This window comes from Dipodomys spectabilis, unplaced genomic scaffold (assembly GCF_019054845.1).
Source record: "Dipodomys spectabilis isolate Male_0828 unplaced genomic scaffold, ASM1905484v1 ptg000197l, whole genome shotgun sequence".
Classification (NCBI taxonomy): Eukaryota; Metazoa; Chordata; class Mammalia; order Rodentia; family Heteromyidae; genus Dipodomys; species Dipodomys spectabilis.
In genome coordinates, this window is record NW_024870874.1 from 19,186,822 (window position 1) to 19,213,680 (window position 26,859).

A 26,859-nucleotide genomic window follows, 5' to 3' on the forward strand; every position below is an offset into this window, starting at 1 on the left:
TTTTTTTTTGGTCGTGGGGCTTAAACTCTGGGCTTGGGCGCTATCCCTCAGGCTCTTCAGCTCAAGGTGAGGGCTCTACCGCTTGAGCCACAGTGCCACTTCCGGTTTTCTAGTGGTTTATTGGAGATAAGAGTCTCACAGACTTTCCTGCCTGGGCTGGCTTTGAACTGTTATCCTCAGATCTCAGCCTCCTGAGTAGCTAGATTTACAGGCGTGAGCCACCAGTGCCCGGCTGAAGATGGTTTTATAGTAGCAAGTACTCCATGTTCTAAGGCTGGCATCAGGGATTGCTTATGTATTCATTGCTCATTTACTGTGAGGACCTATAAGAACCAGTTCTTATGGGCCTCTTACATTCTGGGCTAGAGATACTCTTGTATATCTCAGAGAATGTGAAAAAAAAAAGTTTAAATTAGACAGTAAGTTAGCCAACTTAAAACTACAGATAAATATGAGCTAAAATTGTAAGATTGTTTGTTACTTAGGGTTAAGTTCATCTTTAAGCAATAATTCTTAAGAAATAGTTGAGGAGAGGTTTAGAGAGAACACTCTTCTTTGACTCCATGGCTGCTTGTAGCATCAATACCTTAATGCTTAAGGATCTAGATGGGTACAAAAAAATTCATTAGGTTAGTGTAGACCCGTGGGAATGACTGGATCTTAAGATTTGTTCATTGGCATTAATATATATATATATATATATATGTATATATCAGGTAGCTGATATATGTTCTTCCAGAATTTCTTTAAGTAAAAACATTATATTTTTTTTCAGAGGGGATTTTAAGCATTATCTACTGAAATACACATGTGTGTACCTTTTCATCCAGCAGTGTATCAGAAAATCACTGGAAGCAGTGTGTGCTGGGAATGAAGTCTTTTCAAGTCCTATTTTATTTCAACAAAAATTGCCAACTTCATGTGTGATACTTCAGTTTAGTCAGATACCCTGACAAAAGAGAGAAATTTCTATCACTTTTTAGCAGATGCTCATTAGAAAAATTGGACTAGGCACACAAATTATGCTAGGGACTATGTATGTACCTGAGACTTAACTTCAAAATTAGATCTGAATAGGGCAGGTGAATATGTAACTTGAAGATTAGATCTAAATACTGTTATTCTGTCAGTAACTCTTGCAGCAGAGTACGAAGTAATCTCTCTGTGTGTAAACAATAAAACAGAATCATTATGACCATTTCCTTCAGCTCTCAGAAGAAGATTTATTTGAATTTTTTAATTAAGAAAACAAGGACTTACAGACTAAGCTTAAGGTTTCTCAAATGATTCAAGAAACCTATTGTTATACATCAGATGATTGTTCCAAATAACCTCACCTTCCCTCTTCTTTGTATTGGAAGAAGTCTATTTCCTACCTTTGCTTTTGGAGCTTTTGCTTTTGTGGATCATTACGACCTTAGGCGTAAGCTTGAAACCTGCTTGTGCTGCTAGGTGTGCTTTCTCATGCATGACAATGACAGTGGAGGAGGAGGAGAGACATGTGGAACCATCCGCAAACCGTCAGACCTGCACAGCCTGGCTCAGATGCCATCACTGTATGTGCTTATGGTCACACGTCATTGAATTTTTGTAGTTTTATGCAGCAAACTTAGTTGTGTAAAACATCAATGTGGGGCTATAAGAATGGTATACAGAGAGATGCTGACAGACAACAAATACATTAAAAATAAGAAAATTTACATCTTGATTTAAAAGATTATAGAGAAGAATTAACTATATGGGTAGAAAATGGACTCATCATAGGAAGGAAGAAGACAGGTGATAAAGGTGATAAATATGAAAATGAAAAATATAGTGATTAATCTGATTGATTTTCAAAAGTATTACACTAAAACAATGCTCAGCTATAAGGCTTCACTTTCCATTGTTTTATGTGGTTAGAGGAGCTATTATTATTAGAACTTGTACTTGGAAATAATTGAATGAAGACTTAGAGACAAAGGTGCCAACCAAACTACTATGTTCCCTCTTTTGCTCTTCGTTTGTCTCTTAGCTCTCTTTCTAATCTGGAACATGGATTGACACCTGGAAATTGTCTGAGATGACCTTGAGAATAGATGCTACATCCTAAACTCTTTGATAACATCTAACTTCTTTTTGATTTCTGGATGGGCTGCCTCATTTATAAGAGGAAAGAAATACCTTTGTTGTATTCAGATCAATACTATTTTTTAAAATATAATTAACCTCAATTTAGATATATAAAGGAACCAAAACTCCGGTACAACAGCATTTACTGAATATTAAACATCCAAAGACAGTAAAGTCAGCAGTGTTGAATAAAGGAATTAGAACTATGGTTTCTATACCTAGCCAAGAAGACATTGATAAGCATAGCAGCAACAGGGTATGCATTTGTAACTGTGTACATTTACAAACAAGAAATAAATGACTAGTGTTTTTAATTCTAAGAAAAATATTCAAGGATGAACTCTCAGACATAAGTTAAAATTGTAACTTAACAATAAAGTTATAGGTAGCTTAAAAAACTGTGATGACCATACATATTGTTAAGTGTGTGTATGTTTTGTGTGTTTATGTGTATATATGTATATGTATATATATATGTATATATGTAAATGGACACATTCTTGCACAAGATCAAAACCATAAACTGAAGACTATTGTTGAAAATGAAAGCTTACATGGTCAAGGAATACTCTTAAAAAAAATAACCCTTATATACCTATACTAAAATAGTAGAGATTTGGAAATTTGAGTAGGCAAGAAATAAAAAGGAATGCTTTTTTTGTTTAAAGTGAGTCAGAAATTGATTTGTTTTGGACTTCTAATATTTAAAGAAAATACATTTCATTTACTTAGTTGTATTCTAGATATGTATATTTGGAAGTTTCTGTATTATTCAAAGATCAAATTTTGGCAAGTACAATATACATGGAATATTTTTCAGCCAAAAGAAGACTGAAGTATTTATAGAAAAATAGGTAGCATTGGAGATTATCAGATTAAGTGAGATAAGCCAAGGTTGGAAAGACAAATACTGTGTTTTCACTCATATGTAAAATCCAAACTTAAGAAAATAATGTGACATGATTGTAAAAAGGGACTATTGAGAGGGGCCAGAGGGAGGAAATAAGGGGGAAGGAGAGGATGATGAGGAGGAGGCCTGTGGGAATAATTATGGTAAAATATGTTTTATATATCTATGAAAATAGCACAATGAAACCCACTAAAAACTTACTGAGGAGAATGGACAGAGAGGAAAGTTAGGAAACAGTGCTATAGATAGCATGGATTTGACCCAGAGACAATATATGTGTGTATGCAAATATCACCGTGAAAAAAACCCCTTTGTATAATAAAGGAAAAATGTTTAAAAGAGTAGAATAATCAAATAGAATGACATAAAACATACTTTTTCAAAAGATCGTGTGTTCATTAGAGTTTGTGATTACAACTAGTGGAAATGAGTCCTGATAACTGAACCAAGAATGGAATTTGTTGAAACATTATTAGATATTATACAAAATGGATGGGAAATTTGTATAAGCAGATTTTCAAACCAGTAGGGGGCCAAGATAATTTAAAAAACTGAGCACACAGGCTTAGACAAACCACAGGATGAGGGTTGGTAGAGTTCCTGACACTGTGGACAACAGCTGGATTTTAAACTCCTTGTAAATGATTCTAGCGTTCTGCTTGTTTCCTTTATCTCTTCACAATTCAAATCCTAGGTATACCAGTTTGCTGAGCAGCCCAGGCCAGATCAGGCCTCCTTTAGCTTCCATAAGAGGAAGTGGGGCCCTGATTTTGTTTTGACATTGACAATGAGGATTGTGTCCAAATACATACTGTTCAGATGGTTGGTTCACAAAGGAATAAAACACCTACGAACAAATTTCTATTTCAGAACAAAATAAAAGATATCACATGAATAACAGAGATTTTTGAAGTACAAAATTATATGTCCAGTAGAATTGACAAAAGAAATATACCTGTCTACATGAAACAATAAGAAAAATTGTATATAAATAAATAAGTAAATACTCTCTGTTCTTAGAACATAAAGATGTGAATTCTAATAATATTATTGTTGAGATTTCTTTTTTCATTGAGATTTTTGAATCTTAGAAGTTTTTCATGGAAGTTCACATGGAAGAATAAATATGAATGAATTATTAAAAAGCTGAGAAGTAGGGCCAGGAAGTTGGCTCAGTGGTAGAGTGCTTGCCTCGCATGCATGAGGCCTTGGGTTTGATTCCTCAGCAACCGCATAAGCAGAAAAACTGGAAGTGGCACTCTAGCTCTGGTGGTAGGGCTCTGGCCTTGATCGGAAGAGCCCAGGCCCAGAGTTCAGGCCCCACGACCAACAACAACAAAAAATAAAATATAAAAAAAAATTGAGAAGTTATGAAGGAAGCTCTTCTTATATTAAAATATATTATAAAGTGACTTTAATCAAAACAGTACCAACATGCAAATAGAAAATTAGATTGCTAGGATTACAGTGAATTCAGAACCCACCCCCAGAATTCATGGGACTTCAACATTTCTTAGACAGAGTTCACACCAGTAAGTAGTGGCATGGGAGATGTATTAGTCAATTTTATCATGATTGTATCAAAACACCTGAAAACCAACTTTTAAGGCGAGGAAAGATTTATTTTTATTTTATCTTAGTTTCATGGTTTTATTCCATCATGATGGAACAGAGCTGTTCATGACATCCAGGAAGCAGAACATATAGACTGGCAAGAGGGTGTATAGTGCCCAAGGATATGCCCTAATAATTTGGCTGCATTTTCCACAGTTCTCTTACCTCCCAATAGTCTGTTCAGATTTTGAATCCACTATTCACTGTGTCAGAGCCTTCATGACCTCTGAAAATTACCACATATATGTCCAGAGGCATTCTTTAGTAATCTAGGTGCTTCTTAATCCTTCCAAGATGACAATTAAGATGAACTATCACAGGAAATGAGGCCAATATGGCTGCTGATTTGAAGAAAATATTTATACTGTTGAAGGGAAGAACTAGGATTCAAAATTATCCAAAGAATGTTACAGTGTGTGCGACTTTTCTGATTGTGTGTGTGTGTGTGTGTGTGTGTGTGTGTGTGTGTGTGTAGGTGTTATGTAGGGGTGGATAGATACTTTTTTTCCTAAAGTATTTAAAAAAACATTTCACCAAAATGATGTTAATGCAGTAAAAAAAATTTCTCTGTTTTCAAAACAGAACTTAGACCTATATAATTACATAAAACCATATAAAATGAAAACAGAATTGTTTTGAAGTTAATCCTTTTATTAATGCGTGCTTCCTGGGTTACTCCTTGTTTTGGCCTTGCTTCTTTGGACATCCTTAGATATCCTTCTGAATCATTTGTTACCTATTTTTAAAGATTTTTTTTTTACATATGTCTTTTATTTTTATAATCTTTTAGTACTTTTCTAAAAAATAACTGCTCAAATTTAAAATTTTAACTTCACTTAGTTGTCTGTCACTGTGTCTTCACTCTTGGTTATTTGAACATTTGGACATTTGAAATCATGATTCTTTTTTAACTTTTATATCCTCTACACCACTCAGTATTCTTTCTTTTATGTTCAGCCAGATCTTAGGACTGTATAGAATTACTGTACCAGCCATTCCCGTTTCATTGTCTAGTTAAAATTTCTTACTAAGGGCATATTATCTCTGTCAGACATTTCTCAGTTCAATTTGATTTACCTCACTTTTATGAGCATTTCCTCCTTGACAGGCACTGTGCTAGCTGCTCTGATTATAGTGGTGAAGGTTTTAGTTTCTAGATTTACAGCTTAAAGTTCAAACCACCTCTGTCAATCTTTGTTTGACAATAAAATCAGCCAGATGATGTCCAGGTGTAAATTTCGGACATAATTGAAACTACTACTAAGGAAAAGAACAGAAATACACTCTAATTAAAAAGCAAATGTTTAATAAGCTGAAGAGCAAATGTTTAATAAGCTGTCAGCACTTGTAACTTTTTTTTTTTAAAAGAACAGTTTTCATGGGTTGAAACTTTGAAATCAAACATATTTAGAAGCAAATTGGGTTGTTGTCTAATGACCAGAAAGTTCTTAGGATTAAGGTGGGAGGTAACTCTTGCTTGTCTTACTTGTACTGTTTACCATGTTGTCAGTAAATAGCAAAACAGTATCTGCAACAGCACAGTTGGTGGCTTTGGTGACACTTCTTACACTAGGAGGGATGTAGTCTCTCTTGTTATTTTCAACTCTTGACTGTGAGTTTGAGTGGATTTTAAAGAAAATTTGTAATGATATTACTGAAAAAGAAAAAAATTCCTATCAATATTTCTTCCAAAGTTAATCAGCCAGAGCATTTGAATTAATCACAAACTTCGAAACAAGAATTTTTAAATTTTATTTTCTTCTAAAACACTGAGATGTTTAAAGGTCTTTTAAGGAGTCAATAAACACCTTTCCTGGGGGGAGAGAGGAGTATGGGAAGGGATGGGAAGGGGAAACAAGGAGGAGGCTACAATGCTTGATAAGAAATGTACTCGTTATCTCGCCCAAGTAATTGTAACTCCTCTTTACGGTATTCTCACAATTAAAAAAAAACAACAACACTTTTCCAACTTTATCTCTGATGTATGGGGAGAAGAGGCCTTTTTCTCTCTTCCAGGTTGAAATCTAAGGTGCAGAGTACTTCAGTGTGATACTTGGTCACACCACCTAGCTCTCCTGCCTGTGGTCCCTAAATGAGTGGGGTTCCCCCTTTCTCTCTTGACTTTTAAAGCCAAGTCCTCCATAAGAGAGAAGGAAAAAAAAAAAGAAAGAAAATCATTTCCAAAGTTACTTGCCTTTGGGTTAGTGTTCACAAAGGAGAAAATTGAGGCCTGAGGGAAAAATTTTAGAGAGAGAAAGATGACTCTATGAAAATAGTTTTGTAGTAAATTGACTTTCTAAAAGTTTATTGGAGTTTGAGGACCCTTCTGGCTCTGATTATAAAGTCGGGAGGTTATGTATTTCAAAGTTGAAATGGCAAGTCATTTATCACCCTATGTTTAACTGAAATAGATTTTTTGGTTAGAGATGAGAAAATAATAGCAGGTTTTAATCTATTGTGAAGCATGTGCACATCTGTGTGCATAGAAGTGTTCACCATTATAGGTTCTCATCAATGCACACACAGGTACTAACTGTACTGCTTTATTATTAGGCAAAACCCTAATCTGCATTTATCATTAGGCAATACCCAAACCTGCATTTTCTTAATTGATATCTTTATTTATCCTGCTTTATAAATAGCTTCTTGGTTATTTAACTATTTATAAAAGATTAAACCTTATTCATACATTTCCTGTCATTTAAAGTGGAAATTATTTTTTTTCTTAGCAGCACAATATACCTCAGTGATCATACTGTCTCTCTCTGGGCTTGTATATCCAAAGAATAAATAGCAAGTAACAGCTGGTTTTCCAATATTGGTTAAAACAATAGTGGCTAAAAAAAGTAGTTGAGGGTAGCACCAAGTTTAGAAGGCAAGTGTCATGCACATGCTGGAGGATGAGATTTGTGACTTGTAGAAAGTGACATGCTGAGATCCTGTTTTAAATACCTGCAGGTCTGGGCAGAGTGCTTACACACAACAGTAGTCATAAAAGAACAGATAAATCTGTGATCAAACTGATTTTTATAGAATATATAAACTATTGCAAGGCCATTGGATGTGAAGACTGTTGGATTTGCATAAGATAGCTTAGGCATTTGAGACTTGAAGCTTTATGTTGGTGGCAAAGAGTTATTGGAAAAAACTCAGCCGTAAAATTCCTGATAATTACCATTTCTGTTACTTGTATATCTTATTCTTCACCCGAGTTTCAGATTAACTTGGGAGTGACTGTAAGTACTAGAATTGTGATAAGTTTAGTTTAGCTCATATCTTGGTTGTTCTTGAGTTCTTAGCACTGAGCACCAACCACTCATAGATGATCAGGAATTGACTCATCCTCCTTTTAATCATAATTATCCTCAAGGTCTGGGACAGTGGATCACACTTATTAATACCCAACAAAAGTAATACTGCCTTAAGGGATAATTTCATTTTAACAAAGCATATTTTTTTCAGGGTTTCTGAAAGTAGTTTTTAAAATTAGTTAAAAATATATACACTGCTGGTGTAGTTTAGTGGTATAGCCCTTGCCTAACAGGAAGTTTGATTCCCAGCACTGCACAAAGAGTAAAATAAATAAAATAAAATACATGCATAACTAGTACTTTTATTCCAAAAAAGGCTGTTGGAGGTAGGGTGGGTAATTTACTGTAAGTGAACATACAGATATTCATTATATTTTTGCTATTACTTTATCTTTTTTTATTCTCTTATTCCTGCCCTGCCCTGTCAAAACAAACAAACAAAAAAACACCTTGAAAATCTGTGCCATAGTCATTCATTACTACTAATGGGCTTTGGGACTAAATAAGGGCTATGTATTGCATTGTATAAGCTTTTCTGTGGCATATGAAGTGTGGCTAGATGATTGTGTGTGTGTGTGTGTGTGTGTGTGTGTGTGTGTGTGTGTGTTAATATGTGTTTGTGTGCTGATCCTGGGTGGAGATTGAACTCAGGGCCTGAATCCTATGCCTGATCTTTTTTGCTCAAGGCTAACTCTCTATCACCTGACTCACAGCTCAACTACAGGCCTTTTTTTTTTTTTTTTGACACTTAGAGATAAGAATCTCACAGGCTTTCTTGCCTAGGCTGGCATCCAATCATGATTCTCAAGTCTCAGCTTCCTGAGTTGCTAGGATTACAAGTATGAACCACTGGTTTGTGGTCAGATGATTCTGAGTTTTTATTTTTTGCTGTGTCTGTCCTAGGGCTTGCATGCAGGGCTTGGGTGCTTGCTGTGCTTGAGCTTCTTTTGCTCAAGGCTAGTGCTCTACTAGTTGAGCAACAGCTGCACTTCTGACTTTCACTGTGTAGTTTATTGGACAAAACAGTCTCAAAGATTTTCCTTCCTGGGCAGGCTTTGAACTCTGATTCTCAGATCTCAGCCTCCTGAGTAGCTGGGATTACAGGCATGAGCTACCAGCCCTCAGCAATGATTCTGTTTTTTAGAAGCAGGGTGGGATATTATTTGTCTTAGTGTTGCCTTAATTTTTGTACTCAGCATGTGCGTTCATAAATTAATAAATTACTTTGAAAATTACCTTGTAAACTTTGTGTCACTTAAAATCAATGTATTTATTTTGACAACTTTAAATCATTAAGAAGAGAGGTTAGCATATTTTTGTGGGGAAAGGTATTAAATACTAAATAAACTTGTGTGAGATTCTTTAAGTCAGCCTTTATTGGGGTTTTCAATTTGTTGAAATTTATAAACTTCTTTTAGAAAAAAGCTAAGATTTGTGAATTCCTCCACTATGTAAAAAACTCTTAAAACACAAGCTTGAAAGAGGATTAAGTACTGTTAAACCACCAGGCACTAATGGCTCATGCCTGTAATCCTAGCTACTCAGGAGCCTGTGAACTGGAGGATCAAGGTTTGAACAGACAAGACAGAAAAGTCAGAGAAATTCCATCTCCAGTTAACTAGAAAAGCTGGGCTACAGCAGAAGGACAGCAGCTATGAGCAAGCAAGTCCATGAAGGAGCAAGCAAGCCCCTGAGTTCAAGCACCCAGTATCTACAAAAGAACAAAACAACAACCACCCAAATCCCCCAAAGTACTATTAAGCCGGGTGCTGGTGGCTCAGAGATGCAATCTTAACTACGCAGGAGGCTGATATCTGAGGACTGCCATTAGAAATTAGCTTGGGAGGACAGACCATGAAACTCTTATCTCCAGTTAACCAAAAAGCCAGAAGTGGAGCTGTGGCTCATTGGCAGAGTGCTAGCCTTGAAAAAAAAGAGCTTAGGGATAGTGCCCAGGAGTTCAAGCCCCAGGACCAACACACACACAGACACACAGACACACAGACACACACACACACACACACACACACACCCCTGAAGTACTAATAAAACTCTGCTTAGTTATCATGATATGATTTGTATTGCTTTTTTTTTTTTTGGTAGCAGAATAGTAAGGGGCAATAAAGAGTAAAGTGCAATAACTTGACCTAATTGCATTATTAGGTAGTAATCCACAGGATCTTGGTTGCCCTTATGTGTTAAGCATAGTATTGGAATGAAAAGAGAAAGCAATTTAAACACTTCAAAATCTCAGAATACATTTTTACAGTTAGCTGTGACAAATACCATTTCGCTAGAAATATGCTTGGGAATTGTTAAAACTCACTGTGTAGAGGGCTCATGAGGAAAGGAAAGTGGGAAGGGTTGGCACTGATTGGACTTCAGTTGGTTTTGGGTGAAGTAGTAACTTGCTTCTTTTTTAAAATTTATTTTTAATTTATTTTATTTATTTTTTATTGTGAAAATACTGTACAGAGGGGTTACAATTACATGGGCAAGATAATGAGTACATTTCTTATCAAGCATTGTAGCCTCATCCTTTGTTTCCCCTCCCCTCACCTAATCCTCCTTCCCCGACCACCAAAGTTGTAAAGTTCGTTTTCGACATAAGGATTTGTACATCTCATTGTTGCAATGGGTCCACCTGTATCCCTATTTAAACGATTTGTTTTTTCCCTTCCCCTCCACAAATTATAACAACATCAAATACAGTGAAAGTTGGGGTTATACCATGGGGGAGGGACATACAAAGCAACAAAGAAATAATCTTATAAATGTGTTAGAAACAATTGCATGAAAGAAAAAAAAAAAACATTTGAATACATACCTTAGGGTTCATTTCCCTAACATCACCTTATCTGACCTTTTCTGCTTGTCTCAGACATATACTAGTTATTGCAAATAAGGGAAACCATGGGACCTGTGTTTCTTTGGGCCTGGCTTACTTCACTTAATATAATTTTTTCCAAGCCTTTCCATTTCCTAACAAATGGGACAATGTCATTCTTTCTGATGGAGGCATAGAATTCCATTGTGTATATATACCACATTTTCTTGATCCATTAATCTACTGAGGGGCATTGCAGGATGGAAAAGGAGAAACCCTAGGTCTCCTTGGCACAGGCCGAAATTTTCTTAATAGAGACGCAGAAACACAACAAATCAGAGAAAGGTTGTACAAATGGGACTGTATGAAATTGCAGACCTTTTGCATGACAGAGGACATAGCTAGCAAGATGAATAGAAAGACCACGGATTGGGAGAAGATCTTCACTAGCCATATAATGGACAAGGGTCTCATATCTAAAATATACCTGGAACTCAAAAAATTAAATCCCCCAACAACAAATCTTCAAAGAAACAACTGCCCAATAAATAAGTGAGCTAAAGACTTAAAGACAAACTTCTCTGAAGAGGAAAGAAGGATGGCCAATAGACACATGAAGAAATGCTCAACCTCTCTAGCCATAGAAGAAATGCAAATCAAAACAACATTGAGATACCACCTCACCCCAATTAGAATGGCTATAATCAAGAACTCTACTAACAACAGATGCTGGAGGGGATGTGGACAGAAGGGAACCTTACTGCATTGTTGGTGGGAGTGTGAACTTGTTCAACCACTTTGGAAAGCAGTATGGAGGTTCCTCAAAAGACTCCACATAGAGCTTCCCTATGACCCAGCAATCCCACTTTTGGGCATTTACCCAAATGGTCACAAACAAGACCACACTAAAGCTGCCAGCACGACTATGTTTATTGTAGCCTTATTTACCATAGCTAAGATATGGTAGGCAGCAAAAGGGATAGATATAGTCTGAAGACCCAGATGTCAAACCTTTTGTCCCATTTTAGTCACTCAGGAGAGATTTATAGGCTAGGAAAAATCAAGGTGTTTTTGTTGTTGTTTTGTTTTGTTTCGAAGCAAAAGCAGCTTTTAAGTTTTGTAAAGTAACCTGGGCAATTCATATTATGCTAGAGATCTTATCTGCAAAGGGGCTGTAGGACTTGTTTAGGCCTCTGTCTCATGTTTTAGCAATTCTTTCTTGTCTCTGCAGTTCCCATGTGAAAGATGTCTCTCCTGGTCCTCTGATGGATGTTACAAATCTTCCTACTCCACGCAAATTCCTTGATGCCACTCAGTTTTCTGCTGCTGGGAACTCCACTGGTGAGATGTGTGTGTGTGTGTGTGTGTTTTGGTCGTGGGGCTTGAACTCTGGACCTGGGTGCTGTCCCTGTGCTCTTCAGCTCCACTGAAGGCAGCGCTCTACCACTTGAGCCACAGCACCAGTTTTCTGGTGTTTATTGGAGATAAGAGTCTTATGGACTTTTCTGCCAGGGCTGGCTTTGAACTGTGATCCTCAGATTTCAGCCTCCTGAGTAGCTAATATTACAGGGGTAAGCCACTGGTGCCTGGCTCAACTAGTGAGTTTTTATGCTTTAGCCACTAAACTTTTTATATGCTGCAAATCCAACTTGAAAACCTGTGGGGCTGGAGCTGGGACTGGGAAAGTCTGAGCTAAGTGCCTTGGACCGCGATGAGTCCTTTGTAACCCTCATAGGAAATAAGATATAAAACCATAAGTGGGCCTGTTGCATTATCTAGGTTGAAAACTGGCTGCTAGTCTCAGTGTGTCTGCACATTCCAGTGCTGAACATGTTTTATTACACCAGCACCATTTAGTTTCCTCAAGTTGCACTTGAGTGCTTTTTGGAAGAGCCTGTAAGTTTTGCTGTAATCTCTCATACTCTTATTGATACTGGATGGCAGGATTTTATGGCCTGGAAACAGTAGAATTGAGGGCAAACCTTGTTATTTGTGAACAAAGGTAAGCAAGTCTCCTTTCTTGTAACTTTAGCTCCATCCAGTCAACTTGAGCCAAAAGGAGTTAGCATTGACCTGAGTAACTAGGTTACAGTCAAGAATGAGGAAAGCAGCAAGCTTTTATTGATTTATTTGGGGTTTGCTAAATTGGGTAACTGCCCATTGGTCTTGGGTACACTATTATAAAGATGTTTTCGTTCCTGTGTGTAAGCTTTCTGGCCTTGAAGTTTGCTGGCTAGCAGGCAGAGACTTAATCCGGGAACTGAGTTCCTCATGTTTCCAGCGTCATCATCATGGGGCATTCGTTCTGCTCTTAGTGAAACACATAATTTATAAGGCTCAAAAGAACTTTCATTGCTTAAGCTGCTGAAAAAAGTACAGCAGTGAGATAGAAGAAATACACCCCAGCTTGACCATGCAGGAGCCAAATTAACGCTAAATTATCAACATGTCTACATGCAAAGCCGGGTAGGGTCTGAAGGAGAAGTTGAGGCAGCAAAAGGGATAGATATAGTCTGAAGACCCAGATGTCAAACCTTTTGTCCCATTTTAGTCACTCAGGAGAGATTTATAGGCTAGGAAAAATCAAGGTGTTTTTGTTGTTGTTTTGTTTTGTTTCGAAGCAAAAGCAGCTTTTAAGTTTTGTAAAGTAACCTGGGCAATTCATATTATGCTAGAGATCTTATCTGCAAAGGGGCTGTAGGACTTGTTTAGGCCTCTGTCTCATGTTTTAGCAATTCTTTCTTGTTTTGTTGGTAATTTTTGTAGCCACCTTGAATCCCACAGGTTTTAATTTGAATAACAGGTACTGAGTAATTTGTTATCATTCTGACCTTGGGGCCTAACCTGGTGTTTGATGGCAAAGCTGTTGAAAGCATATTTTTTGATGGGTAACAGCTTAAGGACCCAGAGTTTATTTGCCTTTTATTCCCTTGTGGTAGGGTTTTTTGTTTTTTGTTTCTTTGTCAGTCATGAGGCTTGAACTCTGGGCCTGAGCGCTGTCCTTGCACTCTTCAGCTCAAAGCTAGTCAAGGCTAGTGCTCTACCCCTTGAGCTACAGCGCCATTTCTGGTTTTTATTGGAGATAAGAGTTTCACGGACTTTCCTGCTCGGGCTGGGTTTGAACCGTAATCCTCAGATCTCAGCCTCCTGAGTAGCTAGGATTATAGGCGTGAGCCACTGGTGCTCAGCTTTTGTGGCATGTTTTGCCTGTCTCACTATGGGCTTTTATGCAGTTGTTTAATGTATTACATTTTACATCTGGTCCTTGAGAGTGAGTGTGGTTCCTGTCCTAGGACCTCATTCAGTTTTTTGCTTCTGGTGGCCTCATACTTGCCAAATGTATCTGCATACCTATATGCTCACACATAATACATTTTAATCCACAGATTAATAGTTTCTTTTTGGGGGTGACAGTATCATGTTGAATAACAGAAAGGAAAGCCATTTTGATCTGGTACAATTTCTTTGATTTTGGATGTGAAGAATTAGGGGAGTGGCTCACACTTGACCTTTTTGCAGAACACAGCTTGCATGAGTTCAAAAAGCTTCTGGGCTTCTGTGGAGGATTTCTGCCTTGCATCTTTGGGATGGGGAGAAGAACATCTAATATCTTCTACCAGGCTTTTCAGGTGCCTGCATTGCAGCCAAACTATTCAATGTCTTAAAAAAAGTAAAAAGCAGTATTGTCTGTTATTGCCTTTCAGGTAAAAATTAGTTCTTGTAGTTTTTATTAATTTTGTGAATCTACACAACTTGAAATAATGTAAAACTAGAATAGATAGAAACATAATTTAAATTCAGTAAATACATTTTTGCAAGTAATTGAAAGTGTTTCTTTTGAGAACTTAATATGGTTATTTTTGGGGCATATTTCATTATCCTTAAAATGTCATTTAATTAAATTATTTTAGGATTATTTAGACTTAGAGTCTTAACATTTCTTAGTTTTACTGTAGAAAAAACATAGGCATTGCTTAATAATAAGGTTTTGTTAGTTTGCTTAGTTATTAATTTTGAAAAATCCTAGACATTTAAGATACTTTATACTATGGTGGTTTTAAAATCCAAGCCTTATACTGAAATTTGGAAAGGTTTTGTTTTTTCATTTTGTTTTTCATCTTTAAAAATTAATTTTATTTATTTTTCTTTATGTGGTACTAAGGAATCAAATGCAGGGCCTTGTACATGCTAGGCAAACCCATATGTATACTTAAAATTTTTTTTTTATTATAAAGATACTTAGTTACATGAGTAAGGTACTGAGTACATTTCCTATTGAACCTTGTTACCCCCTCCTTTGTTTTTCCCCTACCATCCCTTCCCTTCCCACCTCCCCATCTCCCCCCATGCGCATCCCCCCCCCAACTCCCCCTACCCCCGCCCGCAAGTTGTAATGTTTGTTACCAACATAGCATCTTGTACATCTCGTTGGGTCAACCTATATCCTTATTTCAACATTTTGTTATTTCCCTACCCCTTCCCAAATTAGAAAAATGTATATACAAGATGCAGGGCACCAGAATCACATACATGAAAACAGGGGTTATACCATGGGAGAAGAACATTAAAAAAAAATCACATAGTACATTAAAAACAACAGACACAAAGAAAAAGCCTCTTGTGTTCCTATCTTGGAGTTCATTTTGCTTAACATCATCTTATATGGTCGCCAAATTTATACTTTTGATTTGTATTTTACCTCTCTACCTTTTTTAGAAATTACAGCTGTTGGGCTGGGAAGGTGGCTCAGTGGTAGAGCATTTGCCTTGCATGCATGAGGCCTGGGTTCGATTCCTCAGCACCACATAAGCAAAAAGCAAAAAGCCGGAAATGGCGCTGTGGCTCAAGTGGTAGAGCGCTAGCCTTGAGCTGAAGAGCTGAGGGACAGTGTCCAGGCCAAGAGTTTCGGCCTCACGACCGGACGCCCCCCCCCCCCCCCCAAAAAAAAAAGAAAAAAAAGAAATTACAGCTATTGTATCTTGACATTTTTGTAGTGAGCCATTATTACTCCTTACCCTGGGTATATTAATTTATGTAAATATTACTAAGTCAGTGCCCAAGTAAATGAAAGTAGTTTGTAAAGCAGTGCTAGGTTAGACTTCACAAGTGAATGTACTGCATTAATATCAAATAAGCTGAAAAAGTTCAGTTATGGCAAATGCAGATAGAATTAATTTTGCTTCATTTATTATTTTTATTAACACAATCTTTGCTTTTTGATGGGCCCATTTTTTTCAGATTGAAGTTAGCAGTGATCACTAGGGGAGTTCTGGTGATACAATTGACTTTAGCATTATTAGGAATATTTTTTAAAAATTTTATTTTGTTTTAAAGATGCTGTACAGAGGGGTTACAGTTACATGAGTAAGGTAATGAGTACATTTGTCGAGCATTGTTATCCTCTCCTATTAGAAGTAATTGTTGAAGAACTTCAGTTCTTCAAGGACCATTTGAAAACTGTTTTTAAAGCTATATACAAATCTTTCTGTTTGATGAAAGACTGGAGACTTGATTCCATGCTTTTTCTGTGATTGAATTAAACAAAGGTAGTTAAAATATTATTGATTAAAATCATTTATAGCAGAGCTTGAGATGCATTTAATATAGGAAGATGTGTGTTTAAAGTGTGTGGTAACGTCTTAATGCTTTTCATGATGAGGAGCAGAAATGTGATTTCCACTCTGGAGCTGGTTTTCAGATTGTGTTTTTTGAATCAGTTTGTTTTGCTGAAAATAAGCTAGGTATGCTATGTGTTAATTTTCCAACCATACACATACAGTGGTTTAAGCAACACAAATTTTTTATCTTACTGGTTTGTAGGTTGGATTCGGCCAAAATCAAGGTACTGGTAAAGCTGTGTTCCTTTCTTGAGAAAGATGCCACTTTGCTGGTTCATGACTACTTTCTAACCCAGCAAGGGTGGGTGACATCCATGTCATGTTTCATTTCTCTGACTCACTTCTATGCCTCCTAATTTCTTTTAAAAGGACTACTGTGATGAGACTGAGCTGGAAAATTCATGCTGATCTCTTTACCTCCAAGTCTTTATCCTTAATCACATCTGCAAGGTCTCTCTTCCATGGATGGTGACCTATTCTTGGACTTTGAGGTTTGGGAAATACTTGAAGGAACTTCTGTGCTTATCACACTCTTCACACTACTGATTAGCAGACTTAACTTGTTTTTGAAGCCAATGTGTGAAAAATTTGACTTTCTTGAAAAAATGTAGTGTAACTTTTTAGTCATTGCGTTCTATGACTGTATTAATCTAAGTCACATTATTAAAGGGGGTTGCACAAATGAGGAAGATGTAAATCAGGCAAAGACTGCATAAAACATTGCTAAATACATATAAAAGCATAGAGCTGATGAAATATATTACAGTACAGTGCAGAAATTTTGTCTTACTCCTAGTAAAGAACAGTAAATCTTAAGAGTCTGTGTGTGGAGAGCTGAAAGTCAGTCTAGAAAGTAATAGACATTTTCAGCAGGGAATTTAACATAGCCTCTCAAACCTTCCCCTCATCTTGTGAAACAGTAGGATTGAGGGTGTAATCCATTAAAATAGACACTTTTATAGAATAAATTCCAATAGGGAATCTCTAGGTGGAACAGATTTCCCATTGGGGTGCTGTAAATTAAGGTTGGAGGTAATTCCTGAAAACTTGCATGTTATTATTAATTAAATGAGAATTTTGATTGCTTTTGGATGAGTCATTTTTCAGATATTGTAATTAGAGTTACAGTTGTGAATGATTTCTCTGTGAGAGATTTTCCTATCATAGTTCCTAAGTGATCATTTACAAAATATATCTTATTATTTAATGGAGACAGTGGTCCTATGAGGTAATTAGGGTAGATGCTCTTGACAGTAGCATTGTGATATATTTGTGTTTAAAAAATTGTATTATGAAGTAGCTGTACAAAGGGGTTGCAATTCCATAAGTAAGGTTATAAGTAAAATGCTTCTTGGTCAGTGTCATTCCTTTTTTCTCTCCCTTTTCCTCCCTCCTGTCTCTGCCCTCAGATTGTATAGTTTATTTTTACATGATGCACTTTGAATATAATGACTTCATTAGTTTACCCTTTTTATCTCAACTTCTGTGCCTTCTTTTTGCCCAAACCCCAAACTTACTTCTATTTTCTGTAATAGCCTTTAAAGAATTCTTCGCAATGAACCTTAGGAAGTAGATACTTTTACAATGACAATTATAAAATTTCGAAGAAGTTAAAGAAGACAGCAGAAGTTGGAAAAAATCTCACATATTTCTAATTTGATGGAATTAATATTGAGAAAATGACCACACTGCCAAAGGCAATGTTCAAATGTAATTCAATACCCACCAAAATCCCAATGTCATTTTCAGACAAAACAGTCCTTAAATTATAAGAACTGACGTACAGGGAGGAGTCCCTCAGCACAGAACAATAAGCTGGGTCCAGGTCCCAAGCTGGAACGAGGCCTTGGAGGTCAGGTGGCCATTTTGGTTTTACTTCTCACTAGGGGTCAGAACAGTGTGCTGTATCTATTTTATAATAGCTTTTATAATTTTTAATTGTTATTATTACTTTTTAAATAAAGGTAAGGGCTTCAGGATCTTCCTTCTAAGCACTTCTTATATACTACTTTGTAATAAAATTAATTTCTTTTTTCCTTTTTTTTTTTTTAACCATTACCATGGTTTGAACTTAGGGCCTCACGTGCTTACTCAGTGTACTTGTTTGGCTGAGTACCACTAGTGTGTCTCCATTCTAAGTTCTTGCTTGTGTCTTTTAAAATTTTTTATTTTATTGTAAGAGTGATGTACAGAAGGGTTACAGTTACATAAGTAAGGGAATGAATACATTTCTTTTTGAACAGTGTTACTCCCTCCCTTGTTTTTTTCCCACTTTCCCTCTCCCCTACTCCCTTTCCCCCCAAGTTGTAAAGTTCATTTCCAACAGAGGGTCTTGTTAGTATTGCTGTTTGTCCTTTGTCACAACATTTTGTGATTCCCCTTCCATTCCCCTAATCAGATAAATGTATATACAGGGCACAGTGAACCAAAACCAAAAGCAGGAACAACAGGGGATAAACCAAAGGAGGAAAAAAGAAAGAAAAAAGAAATAATTTCACACAGTACATTAAAAAAAAAACAAACCCTTGTTTTCATACCTTGAAGTTCATTTCAATTAGCATCATTTTATGTGGTCATATGTACATAGCTCTTGAGCTATTGTGATCCTCTGCTAGGACTATCCTAGACATGTATTAATTTTTACAAATGAGGGAAACCATGGAACTTATGTTTTCTTGGTTCTTAATATGATTTTTTTCCAAGTCTTTCCTTATGACTGGGGCAATGTTATTATTTCTGACTGGAAGCACAGAATTCCATTGTGTATATATCCCATGTTTTCTTGATCCATTCATCTATTGAGGGGCATCTGGGTTGGTTCCATATCTTACCTATAGTAAATAATGCTGCAATGAACATAGTTGTGCTGGTAGTTTTAGTGTGGCCTTGTTTGTGGTTATTTGGGTAAATGCCCAAGAGTGGGATTGCTGGATCATAGGGGAGATCTGTGTTTAGTCTTTTGAGGAACCTCCATACTGCTTTCCATAGTGGTTGAACAAATAAATTCACATTCCCAAGAACAGTGTAGTAGCATTTCCTTTTAGCCACATCCCCGCCAGCATCTGTTATTATTTGTGTTCTTGATAATGGCCATTCTAACTGGGGTGAGGTGGAATCTCAATGTAGTTTTAATTTGCATTTCTTTTATAACTACATATGTTGAACATTTCCTCATGTGCCTATTGGCCATTCTTATTTCTTCTTTGGGGAAGTCTCTCTTTAAGTCTTTAGTCCATTTATTAATGGGGTGGTTGTTTCTTTGAGGATTTGTTATGGGAGAGTTTAATTTTTTTTGAGCTCTAAGTATATTTTTGATGAGACCCTTGTCTGTTATACAGCTAATGAAGATCTTCTCCCAATCTGTGGGCTGTTTATTTTCTTGCTAGCTCTGTCCTTTGTGATGCAGAAGCTCAGCAGTTTAATGCAATCCCGTTTGTCCAACCTTTCTTTGATTTGTTGTGTTTCTGGATCTTTATTTAGGAAGTTTTGACCTGTGCCAAGGAGCCCTAGTGTATTCTCTATATCTTCCTGTAATAATTTCAGGGTATCTGCTCTTACCTTGAGGTCTTTAATCCATTCTGGTGCAGGATGATGTATAAAAATCTAACTTCAGCTTTCTACATGTATTTGACCAATTTTGCTAGCACGGTTTCTTCCATCTGTTGATTTTGGCTTCCTCATCAAAGATTGGGTGGCTATAGGTCTGTGGAATTATTTCTAGGTTTTCAGTGTTATTCCGTTGGTTTTCAGTCCTGTTCATGTGCCAGTACCAACCTTTTTTTTTCTTTTTATAACTATGGCTTTATAATAGAGTTTGAAATTTGGTATTGATGTTTCTCCAGCACTGTTTTTCCTGCTAAGGATTATTTTAGCTATTTGGGGTCTACTATTATTCCATATGATTTTTTGGATTGCTTCTATTTCATTAAAGAATGTTATTGGGATATTGATAGGTATTGCACTGAATTTGTAGATAGCTTTTGGCAGTATTGCCATTTTCATGATGTTATTCCTCCCAATCCAGGAGCATGGGATATTTTTTTTCACTTCCTTAACTCTTCTTTAATTTCCTTTTTCAGGTTTTTAAAGTTTTCATCATAGAGGTCCTTCACCTCTTTGGTGAAGTTAATTCCTAGATATTTTATTTATTTATTTTCTTTTTTTGAGGATATTGCAAAAAGAGTTGCTGTTTTGATTTCAGCCCCACTCTTCTCTTTGTTGGCATACAGAAAAGCTACTGATTTTTGTGGGTTAATTTTATGCCCTGCTACTTTGCCAAAGTTTTGGATCAGCTCAAGTAACTTGGGAGATGAGTCTATGGGGTTCTTTAAATATAGGATCACATGCATCTGCAAAGTGGGAAAGTTTTACTTTTTTCCCTATTTGGATCCCCTTTATGTTTGTCTCTTGCCTTAAAGCTCTGGCTAGGAATTCTAACACTATATTGAAGGGGAGTGAAGAGAGTGGACACCCTTGTCTCATTCTTGATTTTAGAGGGAATAGTTTTAACTTTTCACCATTAAGTATAATGCTAGCTGTAGGTTTGTCATATACAGCCTTTATTATATTGAGGAATGTTCCATGGATTTCTAGTTTCTCCAAAGCTTTCATCATAAAGAAGTGTTGGATCTTGTCAAATGCTTTTTCTACATCTATTGAGATGATCATGTGGTTCTTGTCCTTGTGTTTACTGATGTGTTGAGTTACATTAATTGATTTGCATATATTGAACCAGCTTTGCATCCCTGGAATTAATCCTGTTTGTCATGTATGAGTTTTTTGATTATTTGTTGAAGTTGGCTGGCCAGAATTTTATTGAGAAGTTTTGTATCGATGTTTATTAAAGAAATGGGATCTATAGTTCTCTTTCTTTGATGGGTACCTATCAGGTTTTGGAATGAGGGTTATGCTGGCCTCATAGAATGAGTTTGGTAGTGATCTTTCCCTTTCAGTTTCACTGAAGAGTTTGAGGAGTATTGGAGTGAGTTCTCCTTTGAGGCCTTGTAGAATTCTGCTGTGAATATGTTTGGTCCTGGCCTTTTATTGCCATTTCTATTTCACTACTTGATACGGGTCTATTTAGTTGGTTTAAATAATCTTGGTTTAGTTTTGGCATATCAATATTTGCTAGAAATTCTTCCATTTCTTCCAGATTCTCAAATTTGTTAGCATAGAGTTTTGCAAAATATTCCTTTACAATGTTCTGAATCTTGTTTCTGCTGTGATGCTCTCATTTTCATCACTGATTTTATTTATTTGAGTGCGCGCTCTCTCTCTCTCTCTCTCTCTCTGTGTCAGATTTGGTAAGGGTCTGTCAATTTTATTACTTTTTTCAAAGAACTAACTCTTTTGTTTTGTTGATCCTTGTTATGGTATTTTTTGACTCTAATTCATTTAATTTTAAGTATTTGTTTCCATCTACTGGATTTGAGTTTGTTGATTTGAGATTTCTTCAATTTGTTGATCTAGGAACTCGGAGCTATACATTTTCCTCTGAGTACTGCCTTTGCTGTGTTCCATAGGAACTGGTATTTTCCATGTTCCTTTTTGTTAAATATTATGAATCTTTGAATTTCCTTTTTGATCTCTTCAGTGACCACCTGGTGATCCACCAACGTGTTGTTCAGTCTCCATTAGTTATGGAATTTTTTTATGGTGGCTTTTGGTGCTGAGCTCTAATTTTATTCTATGGTGGTCTGAGAGAATGAAGGGAATAATTTCAATATTTCTGAGTTTGCACAGATTTGCTTTGTGACCTAAAATGCCATCTGTTTTGGAGAATGTTCCATGTGCTGCTGAGAAGCATGTGTTTTCTGATACTTCTGGATGAAATATTCTGTAGATGTCTGTTAAATCTAGTTGGTGTAGGCAATTGAGTTTTTTCAGATTGATCTATCAGAGGTGATAGTAGTGTGTTAAAGTCACCAACAATCAGTGTGTTTGGATCTATGTGAGTTTATAGTAAGTAGTGTTTGTTTGGTGAATTTGGGTGCTCTGGCATTTGGTGTATACTTAGAATGGTTATATCCTTTTTTTCTCTTGGAGTTTCAGACCATCCATGATGTGAGGAATTTTCTCTGCCATCTGTCTGTGGCCAGCAGGCTGAGGTCTTCCATTTCTAGTCATCCAGTTCATGCTGAAGGTGAATGAAAAGCGCATGTACTCTGTTGCTTGGTGCCTTTGTCCCGGCAATCTCTGGCCATTACTGCAGCCACTGCGGCTGTCTCCGCTGGCCTGTGCTCAGATCTGTCTTCTTAAGCAGGATGCCTGTAATTTTCCTCTCTGGGAAAAGTCTCTATACAATTATGGCTCACTTAGATTGACTTTCTTGGTGCAGACAATTTGGTAAAAATCTAAAAATTCTGGTTTCTCAGAGACAGCTGTGTAGTTTCCCTGTTGCCCCTCCACCATCTTCCTGAGATCTCTTTTATTGTTATTGTTATTGTTAGGGAGCTTCACAGTAGTTGCAATTTTATGTCAGGTAATGAGTACAATGCTTCTTGGACAGTGTCACTCCTTCCTTTGCTTTCCCCGTTATCCCCTTCTCGTCCCTGCCCATAAGTTGAATAATTCATTTTTTATAGAGTGTATATTGAATACTATGACTGCTTTTGTTTACCTTTCCTCATTTCCAGTGCTCCCTTAGGCTCCCCCTAAAAAGATAATAAGAACAATAATAAGAACACCAAAACCAAAACCAAAACACCACCAACAGTAGGAACACTGTTAACAAAATATATTTCCATTTCCTGGAATTCATTTTGATAGATTGTGCTTTAGATATTCAGAGGAGTTACTCCCCTAAGTGTGTTCTCTTTTATTCTGTCTGTTTATGAGGGCATACAGCTCTTGTATAAGATATCATGTCTAGTTGTATTTTAGATCTAGCTTCCACATATGAGAGAAAACATGTGCCATTTATCTCTGGGCTTGGTTTACCTCACTTAACATTTGTTCTAAGTCTGTCCATTTCTCTGCAAATAACATAATATTATTTTTTCTAATGAATGGTTAAAATTCAGTTGTTCCACATTTCCTTGATCCACTCATCTGTTGTGGGAAAAATGGGCTGTTTCTGTAACTTGACTATTATGAATAGTTCAGCAGTGAACATGGATGTGCAAGTGTACTGTATCCTACTTGTAATGTCCTAGGTAGATGCCCAAGAATGATGTAGCTGGATTGTAGGGCAGTTCTATGTTTAAGTTTTTGAGGAATGTGGTTGTACTATTTTATATTCTTACCAACTATGCAATAGTTCTTCTCTCCACATCTGTACTAGCATCTGTTATTGTTTAAATTCTTGATGCTGGCCAATCTTACTGGGGTAAGATGGAATCTCAGTGTTGTTTTGGTTTTCATTTCCTTTATGTTGAGTATTTCCTAAAATGTGTATCCTCTGTTCTTACTTCTTGTAAGAAGTCTCTTTTAAGCTCCTTTGTCCATTGATTGGGTTATTAATTTTGGCTGGGAGTTAATTTCTTGAGCTCCTTGTATATTTTTGGATAGTAGGCTATGTTGGATGCAAATCTGGTGAAGATCTCTCCCTGTCTGTTGGCTGTCTTTTTGTTTAGTAACTATGACCTTTGCTGTGCAGAAACTTCTTAGTTGTTGTAATCCCATTTGTCAAGTCTCCTATTTACTGTGCTCCTGTGACTCTCCAGAAATTCAAATGTTTCTTCTGCTTCATCTTGTTGTAGTTTGAGTTTCAGGTCTGATGTTGATGTCTTTGATCCATTTTAATTGATATTGGTACATGGTGACAAATGGATCCAATTTAAATTTTCTATGTATGGACATCTAGTTTTCCCAGCACCAGTTATTGAAGAGGCTGTCTTCTTTTTAACTCAACACATATTCCACTGGCTTTGCCCCTATGAGCTCTGAAAGTGAGTTGCTTAACCTCCTGGTGCAGGACAAGGATCCACTACTACCTGTGTAGCTGTGGGAGGTGGGAGGTGGGGGTTAGGCTGTTCCCTCACTATCTGAGCAGGCTGTCTAGTATATCCTTTGTGAGTAGTGGAGTTTTCTTCATAGTTCTTGCTGACTTTGTGGGGGTAAGGGGTCACAGACATTCTACTCACCTGGGCACCTTGGGATTGGGACAGTGTTCTTCCTGGAGTTCTCTAGTGGGTCATCTCCTCCCCACCCCTCCAGGAGGGAGAAGCATGAGAAGGTCTTTTGTTAGCTGCCTCCCTGGGGCCCTCAGAAAGTGGAGCAGAGGGATGGTAGGGAGCTGGATGAGTTTGCTTCAGGTTCTAAGTTGTTTTCACATCTCCTATCCCATCCTTCAGATCTACACTTGTTGGTTTGTGATACTTGTGTCAGGAGTAAGAAACAAGTAAAAAGAAAAAAAAAGTATAAAAACAATAAAAGAAGAAGCTGAAGTAGCAGTGGCTAACTAGATGTTTCTGCCCAGCTGTGGTGAGGGAGGCAGGTTTGGAGTTTGTTCAAGTTAGTTTTTCTTTTAAAGACTAAGATTTGATTGAGATTTCTTTATGAGATGATACCTATTGGTTGTCACTGATCTGTGACCACTTATTAGACTGTCTAGTGTCCCTTCTTGGAGTGGGTTTCCCTGGCTAAGCCCTGTATGTGTTGATCGGAGGGATTTCTAACCATGTTCTGTCATGGTTCTGCCACCCTTCCAGAATACTGTGATTATTATATTTATATTCACTATATTTAAGTGTATAATATGTACTTAAGGTACTAGGAAATATGCAGAAAAAACATACATATACATTACTAAACATATAGAAAAGTACTTACACTATAGTTTTAAGTATGCATTATTTTGAAATAATTTTATAAAAATATAAGTTAGTTTCTAAGACATTAAATGATTAGCTCAGGTTCCACTAAGTAGTAACTGTTGGAGCCTGGCCTCATGCTATCCCTAATTTTGCAAGTTTTTCTCTTATTCTCATCAGATTTTGTAATGTTAGGGAAGCAAGTGTCAAATTTAGATAGAATAATTTAGATAGAATAATTTAGATAAAATAATTCAACTATGACTTAAGTGGAAGGATGGGGAAATATGGAAAAAAGCCAATAATTGTAGTTAAAATGTTGGTTTAAGCTTTCAGACTTTTAGTATGTCCTTTCATTTGGCAAACTGCCGTTGGAAACGTTTTGACTGAGCAATTACTCCTAGGGTACATAGGCATATCATATGTAGCTTCTTTATTCATTTTATTCATGTTCCTGCTGGGATTTCTGTGATTTTGACGATAATGAAACTGGACTTCTTACTTGTTTCCCTTTGGTACTAACATAGGTTAAGTAATAAAACCTAAGGAGAACACAGTTTAAATGATATTTTTTTCTTTTGCTCCCTTTTTCTGGAGGTATATTTTTTAATTGAGGGTCTGACATTTAAATAATTCTCCGTACATGGGAGGGGAACTACTGGGTCCAATGTAAGAGGAAACGATAGTTTTCTTCCTAGAATTCACATGAATATGACATTGAAATACCAAAGTAATTTGAGACATTTTGAATTACTTCAGTCTTTAGATCAGGGCCTCCCTGATCTCAACAGTTCCTAAGGTATCCTTGTACCTATTCTTCTTTATTGATTTCTTAATATTGATCATAAGTACAGTTTAAGGATATGTATAAACTCTGTTTTGTTGTCTTTTTTGGGTACTGGGGATTGAATCGAGGATGCTGTACTTTCTTTTTTTTTGAACTCTCTGAGTTATTTATTATTTATTATTATTATTATTTTATTTATTTATTTTTGTGTCGGTCATGGGGCCTGAGCTCTGGGCCTGGGTACTGTCCTTCAGCTTTTCAGCTCCAGGCTAGCACTCTACCACTTGAGCCACAGCACCACTTCCAGCTTTTTCTGCTTATGTGTTACTGAGGAATCAAACCCAGGGCCTCATGCATGCAAGGCAAGCACTCTACCACTGAGCCACCTTCCCAGCCCCGAGGATGCTGTACTTTCTAGGCAAGCACTTTGCTGCTGAGCTACGTCCCAGCCCAGGAATAGTACTTTCTATTCATATTCTAGAGATGAATATATCCATTACCCTGTAGATTTTTAATTAATTCAACATATCTTAATATCTTATTTTTAATTTCAGATTATAATTTTTTAAAAAACTAAACATTACTCTTCAGTAGGGCACAGTTGAAGATCTTTTTCAGCCCTTGAATCCTTCCTCAGTTCCTTTCCTCTGTCTTGTACCCCAGCTATGGTCATTTTGAATTTGTTCTCTATCTTTTTTCTAGTGTCTTATCAAACTTTCGCTATGCATATGTATTCACATGTATATGTTAAAAATACATATAGTTTATATATTCATAGTTGCATGTTTATATATGTGTATATATTGCGTAGATATGTTTGCAAACTATTTCTTGGAGGCTTAGGAAATTATAATACAGTATGCATCATGCTACTACTTAGGTTTTCCTGTGTCATATTATATTTTAAAAATTTTGTCTGCCGGACTC

The 26,859-nt window shown here is 36.6% G+C and overlaps 1 protein-coding gene across 2 annotated transcripts in view; it reads left to right on the forward strand.

Moving 5' to 3' along the window:
* Positions 1–26,859, forward strand: part of Exoc4 (exocyst complex component 4) — a 691,851-nt gene that overhangs the window by 55,427 nt on the left and 609,565 nt on the right. For both annotated transcript variants that reach the window (XM_042695949.1, XM_042695950.1), the window contains exon 5: positions 12,006–12,115. In XM_042695949.1, the coding sequence (XP_042551883.1) occupies positions 12,006–12,115 (110 nt within the window). The remainder of the gene's footprint in view (positions 1–12,005; positions 12,116–26,859) is intronic.